Genomic DNA, 11491 nt, shown 5'->3' with positions numbered 1-11491 from the left:
ACATCAATATAGTGCATTTTAACTCTTCTCTGATTGATGCAGAGTGTACTGATTGTGAATTTTACTCACTAAACAGGGTGGAAAGATCCCAGTTCGGTGGACAGCAATGGAAGCCATCCAGTACCGTAAATTCACATCAGCTAGTGATGTATGGAGCTACGGGATTGTCATGTGGGAGGTCATGTCCTACGGAGAACGACCTTATTGGGACATGTCCAATCAAGATGTAAGTTACTGTTTTTGTACAGATGAATGTTTTGTACTTTCAAATCAAATGGTTTCTGAATATAATATAATATAATAAAAATCCATATCAAATTATATATAATACATATTTTAAAAATATAAAAATTATACAATGAAAAATGCATATGAAAGAATAAAGATATTAAAATAACATATATAACATTATTTATATATATATATATATATATATACAATAAAAATGTACTAATTCAGTGTATTAATTATTTATTTATTATTTAATAGATTTATTTTTAAATCATGCCTATATCAGTTCACTAAATCATCAGTAAACCAACCATCATCATCACAATATCAGTTCACAAGTCATCACTGCTCTAATGCATCAAGGCATATGTTGGTTCTGTGATCATCTTGTTTTAAATTCCTTCTACATTAATTCATATTTTTTTAATGCAGCCATTATACATATTTGATCAGTTTCAAACGTTTCTCATGCGGGTTAAATTAAAAAGTCGGAAACTAAAATTCTCTCCACATCCTTTCAACTTCATCAAGGCACTTTTAGAAGAAAAGACAAGTCTCTTATTCGTTCAGCTTACTTTATAGTCTTGTAAAACCACAGCTTGCACCAACAGGCCTATGTTGACTCTGTGAACAGAATATGTAGGTATTCAAGTATTAGGACAGTTAAGCATGTCTGACACTTTGAATTTTCTAGCTGGATATCAACACAGGTGTCAGGAGTGACCTTGTTTTAATGATACATTTTGAGGATAAAAAGGTTTAATGGATCTGCGGAAACGAATGAGTGTTTTGCTTGTAGAATTCCTTTTTGTATTCTGCTACACTTTCAACCTTTATAATGAGAAATGATAATGCGAGCCAAATTCATCATTAGCAGAGTTCAATCAATTCAAAGATATCTGCTTAGCCATGCAAAACCTTCTGAACGATCTGCCGAGCCGAGATTTTCTGACGGGCTGAGCTTTTGTCTCAAAGAAATCGGGACAGCAAAGTGCCGTTCATCATTCTGATCACATGCGTGCAGGGTTTTCAAGTTGAAGCGGATTGAATTTCTGATATGGTCACGGCTAACGAGATGTATGAGGGGAAGTGTTGTTAATCTGCCACTGTATGTAGGCACTTGTCTTGTGTACGCTGCACTGTTAGGCAGAGTCTTTGTCAAAATTACACAAGCTTGAACATCCTCAGAGAACCTTTATCAGTGAGACTAATGATGACTTATAATTCTCTGCTCACTAGTGAACGTTAGCTCTCCATGGTAGTGACTAGCTTGTATCAGTCTTTAATGTTATTATTTTTTGCGTTCGAACATTTGCCTCGGTGGAGTCTTGATACTTGTCAGGCCTCGACGTCAGATGTTTTTATACCCTTTTGAGGGGAGGCGAAAAACTCCTTGAGGGCTGCTAAAAAAGAAGGAAATATTTACATTTCTTCAACTCTTTTCTGTTTTGACACTTTTCTTTCCATAGCTCAAGCCTTGTTTGGAGAGACATGACAAGAATAGCAGATGAGGATTTGGGGAAAATAAACAGTCTGCTTCTACTATTCCTTGGGAGTAGACAAGGGGGAAAATCATAGATCTGGACAAGCCTTTTCTCTGTTTAGTTACAGAGAAAAGATACAAATAATTGTATCAGTTTAGCTGCTAGTTGTGCATCCACATTTCTGAAAGACTCTTTTGCTCATTATAGCTGCGTTTTTTGATTAAAATACAGTAAAACCGGCAATATTGTGGAATATTACAATTTAAATTGTTTTCCATTTTAAAATGTAATTTATTCTTGTGATGGCAAAGCTGAATTTTCAGCAGCCATTACTCCAGTCTTTGGTGTCACATAATCCTTCAGAAATCATTCTAATATTATCAATGTTGAAAACAATTGTGCTGCTTAATATTTAGATTTTTTTTTTCCAGGATTCATTGAGTATAAAGTTCAAAAGAACAGCATTTATTTGAAATAGAAATCTTTTAGAGCATGTCTTTACTGTCACTTCTGATCAATTTAATGCATCCTTACTGAAAAAAATAATTGATTTCTTTGAAAAAAATCAAAAATCCTACTGACACCAAACTTTTGAACGGTACTGTATATTTAGTGTACACATAACTCTAAGGCCCAGCATGCTGAGTGAGTAAGAGAACAGGTGGTTTTATTGTTTTATGGTCCCTTTACATTCATAAACCCCGACATGTGGAGCCAGTCAACTGCACAGACACCCAAGTGACAATGCATTCATCTTTGGTTTAAACCGTAACCCTGTTAGCTAGTTAATTACATAGACTCATGATAGTATGACAGTCACAAGCAGCTGTTGAACAGACGGCTTTTAGTGCGCTTGCTTCATTCACATCCAGTTTTGGCAGTGCCCTTTTTTATTGCACTCGGGCTCCTTCCAATAACCAGTGCAAGAATAATCACATCTGGTTAGTTTGTAATGCTGGAAGTAAACCACATCAGATTTATCCAGCAAAGCTGCTGTTTACAAAGTCCTGATTAAAGGATGAGCAAATGGAGAGCTGGAGGTGCAGGCAGGGCTTTGTGTACATTTCGTTCTGGATGCTAATGGCTAGGCTACTCAGTTTTTCCTTGTCTTTTTGTATCTCTGTCTCTTAACCTGTTGGTTTCCTTTCACTCCTTTTCTAATATTCCATCTCTCACTCTGATCTTGCAGGTCATAAAGGCTATAGAGGAGGGATATCGTCTTCCCGCCCCCATGGACTGCCCTCCTGGCCTCCATCAGCTCATGTTGGACTGCTGGCAGAAAGACCGAGCAGACCGACCCAAATTTGACCAGATCGTCGGCATCCTGGACAAAATGATCCGCAATCCTAACACCTTAAAAACACCAATGGGAACGTGTACGCGGTGAGGACGCCCATTCAATATTTTTTTACTGCCCGCCGTTATCCATCTCTGCTCAAGGAAAATGATGCTGTTCACAGACCAGCTTTGCTTTTACGACGCATGGAAGTTGCTTGTTATGTTTTATACTCCTGCACCTCCCTGCAATGTCTTTGTGCCCTTTTATAGGTTCACGAGTAAATTTGCGAACAATTCCATCGCTCCGGCATTTGATTTATCTGCTAGGGTTTACTGATGAAAAATCAATCCCGGGGAATCAATAAAGTGAAACAGCCTCCATGCCTTCATGTTCGATAACAAGGACTTTAAATCAATTGTCATAATGAGTGTTTGAGACTTTAAAGCGTTGTGGGAACTCCAGTCCCCAGTGTGGTATTAGACAGAGGAAGTGTGTTTACAATCATAACTGGATCTGTGTCTCACATTGAAGATATGACTTTTAAAACTTTGGAAAGCCCTTGGTCCACCTAACCATCTTTCACAAGTAATGCAAAGCAACAGTTCGCTAAATCACTACGATGTAAATACAATAAACCATGTGTCTTTGTCTGTAATCCATGTTAGTTAGGGTTGGCACAACACCAATATCAGTGGGATCTCATTATTCTCAGTTTCAATACTGCTACAAGAATATTATGCTATTGAAAACCTCTTATTTAAAATGTTTATTCATTTAACAAATTAAACTATAACAATGTCATGCAGCCTTCAAATATTTCTCAATTAAACATGTGTTTCTATCTATCTATCTGATAGATAGACTGTGTTTGTGTTTACGTCTGCTAAATATAAATTTTAGGAGACATGAATATATCACTAAGACTGGCATTTGACCTCTCTATTACCAAAATAATTATTTTCATGTTACGGATGTTAGTAATCTAAATGTACAAAATAAGGGGAAAGAGAATGTATAGTAAAATATCCAATCTCTCTCTCTCTATATATATATACATATATATATACACACACAAATAGATAGATACTTTTGGCATAAAAGGTCAACTGAGGACAGTATCATATACCAGTACCTAGAAATAATGGTTTTATTAACATAATAATGGTTTAATAATGGTTTTATACACTCATATTTGTCTCTTCCTTTTCCTTAGACCCATAAGTCCACTGCTTGACCAGAACACTCCAGATTTCACCTCTTTCCGATTGGTCAGTGAGTGGTTGGAAGCCATCAAGATGGAGAGATACGTGGACAACTTCACAGCTGCCGGCTACAGCTCGCTGGAATCTGTCGCTAGAATGACTATCGAGTAAGAGCGCTTTGCTATGATCTTCCCTGCACACTGCCACGCTCTATAGAAATGCATGATCTTTCTAGGAGTAATTTCAGCCCTCAGCTCTCATTCACAATACGATCCAGACATTGCGCTGCATTTTAATCAGATCTCTTTGACTCATACTCAGACTCATCGTGTTGTGGTTAATATGGCCTTTTCTCAGTTTCCTTTTGCCTAGGTAATGAAATACCTCTTAGGCGTTTCACGCTCCATTGATGTGATTTATGAACGTTGTGTTTCTGCTTTAGGGATGTAATGAGTTTGGGAATCTCCTTGGTGGGCCATCAGAAGAAGATCATGAGCAGTATACAGACTATGAGAGCCCAGATGCTGCATCTTCACGGGACGGGCATTCAAGTGTGATGGGCGTCCACAGCGCTCCCCGGTCAGATGAACCAGAACTCTCCAGGACAGCACCACAAAATGTGTGACACAGCAAAAAAAAAAAAAAACACTCAACAACAAAGAAAAAACGTTCCGTTTTTAACCTTCCAGAACTGACAGAACAGAATCATTCCTTTGTTATTGGCGAAGGATTTTGGCGAAGGTGCTGGAAACCAAGAGATGGAGAGACATGGAAAATGCAAACAGGCAAGAGAGAGAATCCTAAACAGACAGTGACCTCTGGATGCTCTAAAGAACTCATCACGTCATTGAGATGGAGCATTCGAGAGGATTTTTATGCTTTGTACGGACTGTCTTGCTCATAGTAGCTATAGATTTCACTGATTTCTTTTTTTTAAATCAAGGGTGAATACAAAAATAAGCAAATGAGTTCATTTGCTTTGGTTTGTAATATCCACATTAAGGAAGTGTGGGACGTTACTCTTCTACTCAATTGATTTATGTTAGCTTGTTTTCTTGGATTGTGTTACGGAACTGACAACAGGGTAAAACGTCTCATCTGGAGAGAAAGAGACAGAACCAGAGGCTGAAAGTCGACAGAGGAGGTTTGTCTTCTCCAGCTAGCACTATCTACATGAAGCTCTCTCCAGACTGAAGCATTGGCAGAGAGTCGGGCTGACCTGGTCTTTTATATCGAGCAGAAATATCCCACTGCTTGGTCACGTGAAGCTCCTGAGAGTGGCTGGTTGTGTTTAAGAATAGCCCGAGCAGACGGTTAGGTATATTTTATGATCCTACATGACAATTCAGATGTGAATTAGTACAAAGAGAATTGCTAACCACTTCAGGTGGAGTTTTTTTTTAATGTAAGAACAACTATTATGGTGGCAATATTCTTTTTAAGTTTATATTTACCACATGAATGGATTTATCAGTGCTGTTGTTGAATGTGTACTTTTTAATATTGATATTATTTACCATAAATACATGTTTCCATAAAGAATGGAAAAAAGAAAAGTTAGGCTATTTTGATTTAATTGTTTAATCAACCGTTTCATTTTTGTTCAGCATCAGTTGGTTTCCTAGCGGGTGACTGACCTTAAAATCATACAATGTTGTGGTGTAAAGGAGTAATACTGCCTTAAAACAAGTCAGCTATTGCTCTTATTTTTAGGTACTTAGATTCTTTGTGAGATCACGACTGAGTTAGGGAGAGGCTGACTAATATGAGCAATAATTCGAGGTGCTGTATAGACTTTTACTCACCTACTGCTTGGAAATCAGCAGCAGTGCTGTGAAATTTGATCAAAGAGAGTTGGTGAATTTATATACGAGGATCTCTTCACCCAGACTGCGATGTTTCGGTGTGTTTCTTTCACCCTTTTGTTGTGCTGAGCTCAAAGGTGAGGTTTACGCTAAAGTTTTAGTGCCATAACAGCCTTCCACTCTCAACTGAATGTTTCGTTGACAACTAAATGTTATGCATTTTAGTGTTAAGTACTTTAAGGAGTACTGTAGACCTTTTTAGACTTGCTTTGCTGGGCTGCCACGAAACTACCGTTTTAGTCAACTTTGAACTGATGTAGTTTTGTTTTATTTACTAGAAGACCTTAATGTGACACATTTTAAACACACACAACATGTTTTTCATTATTTTGGGGAGCCAATGCCATTTTAACTGCAACAGCTGTGCCAACATGTGGCATTTTTCTTGATTAGAAAGAAAGCGAAGGCGGAGCCGTTGGAGCGCAGCATCACTGGAGGATTTAGCCAAACGTTTGGCGCTTCAAAAAAGCCATCGTTTACCATGCCGTCTCCATTGTGAACCCAGCTGGTTTGTGTGTGCGTCTCATGCGGATCATATCGTACCCTGGTTAGAGGCCCATCTCTGCTCAACTATCCTTCCATCTCGCTAACCTCAGCATTGAGCCCACGCCAGGCCTCTTTGAATTGAATGCGAGCGGAATGGCTCTCGGTCAGCACAAACCTCTCGAGCTTCAACACTCAGATCAGCCTCCCGGCACGCTCTGATCTCACACTCCGGCCTCCCGGGGGCCCCTCACAGGCCCTTACCTTCTCCGTTCGGATCCGGGGCCCCTGTAGAGACAGCAATTTGAGCCAATTTGAGATTAATGCCTGGATTCAATCAATCCCACATTGAGGCCACCGTACGGGTCAATGACAAATCTGTCAATTTTTCTCCTTTTCTGCTTTGTGCTGTTTCTAACTTTTCTGGTTTGATATAGTGGAGTTTTCGGTCAAGACAGTTTGTGCTGTGGATTGATTGAGTTCACGGTGCAGCAGGGTATTAAATACTTCTCAAAAGACGCTAAAGAGCCCACCTAAGACAAAAAGTGAAGTGGAATATTCCAAAGAGTTCAGCACTGTTGATTGTGTCAAGAGTAATCACAAACCAGAGGACAATTTGTATATGTTTTAGCTGTAAAACTTGTATATTTTATTTATAATTGTCGTTTCTTTTCTTTATTTTTCACTTAAGTACTCTGTAGTGAGCTCATTGAAAATGCAATATATTTTTCTATCTCACATGCAGCTGATTCTCGTCACCCTCACTCTTTCAGTTGTACATAATTTCTCATTTAGGACCAAAGAGAGCTAATAGGTTTCCATTTTAGAAGAGTATTTTTTCTTTTCTCTTTTAGGTTGGAAAAATGTACAGTACAAATTAATTGTCGATTTATTATTTATTTTTCTGTGGCAAGAGTATGGAGAGTATTCATTGGTCAAAAAAAAAAAGTATTTTCCTGAGTTGAGAAACTGTATGGTCATTTAACTTGACGATTTCTTGTTACATAGACTTCTTTTTTTTTTTCTCTTTTGCTTTGTAACCTTTGTAATAGACTGTACATATATTTTTGGAAATATAATGCAATCTTTATAGCGGTGTCTGTGCCTTCGATTTCTGTTTCTCCATGATGAGCCTGGGCTCTGATTTACAGGGTTTCAGTTCCATTCAGAACTGAATTCAAATTCAATTCAATTTTACACATTATTATTAACACATGTAATTAACATACTTTAAATGACAACATCTGTCATGAAATTATCATAAATGTTGTTTCTGCCTTTTTCGAACGCTATTTAAGCATTTCTCTGGTTGGTGTAGCCAATACACATGTGTGGTCCTAAGCACTCATCTCAAGACACTGGCTGATTCTATGCGAATTAGAGCTTCAAATGGATGCAATGACTTTACCAATTGGTGATTGTCTCTTTTATTTAGAAGGCGGGACTTATTCTGCCATATGAGTGAACTTTCTTGATATACAGTGGTGTGAAAAAGTGTTGGCCCCCTTCCTGATTTCTTATTTTTTTGCATGTTTGTCACACTTTAATGTTTCAGATCATCAAATAAATTTAAATATTAGTCAGAGAAAACACAAGTAAACACAACATGCAGTTTTTAAATGAAGGTTTTTATTATTAAGGGAAAACAAAATCCAAAACTACATGGCCCTGTGTGAAGAAGTGTTTGCCCCCCTGTTAAAACTGTGGTTTATCACACCTGAGTTCAATTTCTCTAGCCACACCCAGGCCTGATTACTGCAACACCTGTTCGCAATCAAGAAATCTCTTAAATAGGACCTGCCTGACAAAGTGAAGTAGACCAAAAGATCCTCAAAACATGGAACAGTGGAGAACCTTCCCATGAGTGGCCGGCCGGCCGACCAAAATTACCCCAAGAGCACAGCGACGACTCATCCAAGAGGTCACAAAAGACCCCACAACAACATCCAAAGAACTGCAGGCCTCACTTGCCTCAGTTAAGGTCAGTGTTCATGACTCCACCATAAGAAAGAGACTGGGCAAAAATGGTCTGCATGGCAGAGTTCCAAGACGAAAACCGCTGCTGAGCAAAAAGAACATTTTGCGAGTCGTCCCGAATCAGTTTTCTAAAGTGTTTTTGAAAAATCACTCACTCTGCCTTTAAGGTAACGAGCCGGATACCTAATAGCATTTTGAATTTGAATGCGAAGTAATAGAATTAAAATTTCAAGTCTATATCTAATATATTTAAGATCATATTTCATAGCCAGGCTGGATTTGCAATTCAGTAAATCCCTCTTATTTCATTTCAAATGAGCTTCCAGACCAGCGTAGCCAATTCAGTTCAAATTTAAACATGAAAGTGAGATTCTTCTATTCTGAAATCACAAATTTTCTATGATTTAAATGTTGCATTGTAACTCGTGTATTTTCCAACCAGCTTTTTGTGTGATTCAGCAAACAAACAGGGAGAAAGAGCTAATGTGACCCTTGAGAATTGTTTGGACCCCTGCTAAAGCACTTTGACTTTAATATTAACATTATGTTTTGACAAGACAGAGCGCGAGAGGAAGAGAGGGAGTTTGATGACCCTGCTCATGACAGGATCCTGGATAGTGTCATTAAAAAGACATTACCCAAAGCCTCCGAAATGGGAAAATTAAGCCACGGCCCCTTTGGGAGTTAAACAAAGAGGCCCTAATGGATTTATGAAGATTATATCTCTGCAGATACTCTGATATTTATTTTATTAACTCGAGGGGAATCTTAACCTCATTGTGTCTCAAAAGCTGTACACAAAAGACTGGCAGAAGTTGATAGGCTCTGGACGAGCGGGACCGTTTCTCTGATGACAGAACATCCCTAATCCCTGCTAATCTTGCTTCCATCAACAATTACCAAGGTGTTGTGCTATTTTGATGGAAACACAACAATGCAACTGATTCCATGACATTTACAGTTTAGTGTTTGTTCATTTGAGATTATACTTCCAAAGAACAAAATGAAAGGGATCAAGATCCTGTAAACGACAAGATTTTCGCAAGTAAGAAGAATGCTTGCATTGCAGAAGATCAAGGGAGGAAAAATAGTTGCACAATAATCCTGCAATTTGCATTTAATAAAACCCTTGATAATGAAATAATTCCTCAAGATAAAACAGCTTGGTAAATACGGAGAAAAGGAATCTCTCTCCATCATTTCCCCCACTTAATGAAGGATTACGACCCGTTGGATTTGCTGCGTGGGGGGGGGGCTCTACGGTATATATATATGTGTGTGTGTGTGTGTGTGTGTGTGTGTGTGTGTTGCAAATATGATGTATTCTGAAGCAATATTCTAATTTTATTCAATATTTATATATTCAATATTTTATCCAAGGACATTTTTTTTTACCTTTATAGAGGGCATTTTCCCACTAATCTCATTAATACTTTCATTTCAAATTCTTACATTTGAGCTAGAAATTCAATTATAAGAATGTGATTATCTATACGTTATCAAATTAAATAATTTACACTGAAAAATACAACTGCATTAAATAATATTATGAGATTCTTTTAAATATTTTTGAACATACAAACAAGAAATTATGGTGGAAATGATACTTTTCAACGAAATTAAAACGCCAGTGCCAGTAATGTTTAATGAGTGAGTCATTGAGTCGTTCATTCAAACGATTCATTCAAACGGCAGATTCATCAGATGTTTATGCGTGGGCTAATGAAACTTTGATTCAACCGATTCGTTCAAAACACGGAATCAATCAGCAATGAATCGGCTGGTTGCTGTGAGATGCGCTGTGTTTCCGCATAAAACGTAAGTGATCTAATATTATTGTATTTGCTTATTGAACTGTTTATAGAACTATTAAACAGTCGTAATGGTGAAAACGTTGTGTGATGTTGCCTAACTAACTGTATTTTAAATATAAAAACTTTCCGTTTTGAATTTTTACCTCAGGATGCTGAGTTTCTTAGTGTTACGCGTTTTGTTTTCTCCTGGAGAGGCTGCGTGAACCTCGCCTCAGCAATAGATGCGTAATATACAGTCTATGTGCCGGGGTTCAGCCCCGGACGGCCCCGGCCCAATTTAAACCCTGCTAATGTACACACTGATCTGTTCATTAGGCTATTCGAGGAACTCTGTGGGGGTCAGTATCAAGTAACAGGTAAACCTTATAAATTTGTATGTAATGAAAAACAAGATTTGCTGAAACTCTTTAGAATATTTTTGATAGCACGTTGACTGAGAGCCAAATCAAGATGTTGTCCAGCTGTTGTTTTAAGCCAGACTTGTTTGTTCTGTCCAATTTCAAGTACTCCAAAGTGCACTACACTCTGTCTCAAGTTTCTTTGTCCTTTACACTAATAGACTGTGTTTGCACTGTTTGACTAGAAGTTAGTGCAGCTTTGTAAAGTCATCCAGAGTTTCAAACAACAGCATTAGCAGGATTAAACTGATCAAAAGTGACAGAAAAAAATATGGTAATGTTACAAAAGAGTTCTCTATCAAGTAAACGTTGCTCTTTTGAACTTTCGATTCATCAAAGAATCCTGAAAAAACTGTGTATCACAAAAAATATTTAGCAGCACAACTGCTTTCAACATTGATAATAATAATGATTGTTTCTTGAGCACCAAATCAGCATATTAGAATGAATTCTGAAGGATCATGTGACACTGAAGACTGGAATAATAGCTGCTTTGCCATCACAGAAATAAATTCAATTTTAAAATACATTAAAATAGAGAACTGTGTTTGTTCTGTCCAATTTCAAGTACTCCAAAGTGCACTACACTCTGTCTCAAGTTTCTTTGTCCTTTACACTAATAGACTGTGTTTGCACTGTTTGACTAGAAGTTAGTGCAGCTTTGTAAAGTCATCCAGAGTTTCAAACAACAGCATTAGCAGGATTAAACTGATCAAAAGTGACAGAAAAAAATATGGTAATGTTACAAAAGAGTTCTC

The 11491-nt window shown here is 37.7% G+C and overlaps 1 protein-coding gene across 4 annotated transcripts in view; it reads left to right on the top strand.

The window, feature by feature from the left end:
• The window catches only part of LOC107665377 (ephrin type-A receptor 7), an 88252-nt gene extending 80707 nt beyond the window's left edge, over window positions 1–7545 (top strand). For all 4 annotated transcript variants that reach the window (XM_016456241.1, XM_016456240.1, XM_016456239.1 and 1 more), the window contains exons 15-17: window positions 2905–3098; window positions 4208–4363; window positions 4639–7545. In XM_016456241.1, coding sequence (XP_016311727.1) covers window positions 2905–3098; window positions 4208–4363; window positions 4639–4753 — 465 coding nt within the window. In that variant the 3' untranslated portion in view covers window positions 4754–7545. The remainder of the gene's footprint in view (window positions 1–2904; window positions 3099–4207; window positions 4364–4638) is intronic.
• The last annotated feature ends 3946 nt before the right edge of the window (window positions 7546–11491 follow it).

The sequence above is a fragment of the Sinocyclocheilus anshuiensis genome, unplaced genomic scaffold (genome assembly GCF_001515605.1).
Source record: "Sinocyclocheilus anshuiensis isolate Anshui unplaced genomic scaffold, SAMN03320099.WGS_v1.1 scaffold199, whole genome shotgun sequence".
Classification (NCBI taxonomy): domain Eukaryota; kingdom Metazoa; phylum Chordata; class Actinopteri; order Cypriniformes; family Cyprinidae; genus Sinocyclocheilus; species Sinocyclocheilus anshuiensis.
The sequence above is the reverse complement of the archived record's forward strand: the minus strand, read 5'-3'. Positions and strand labels throughout refer to the sequence as shown.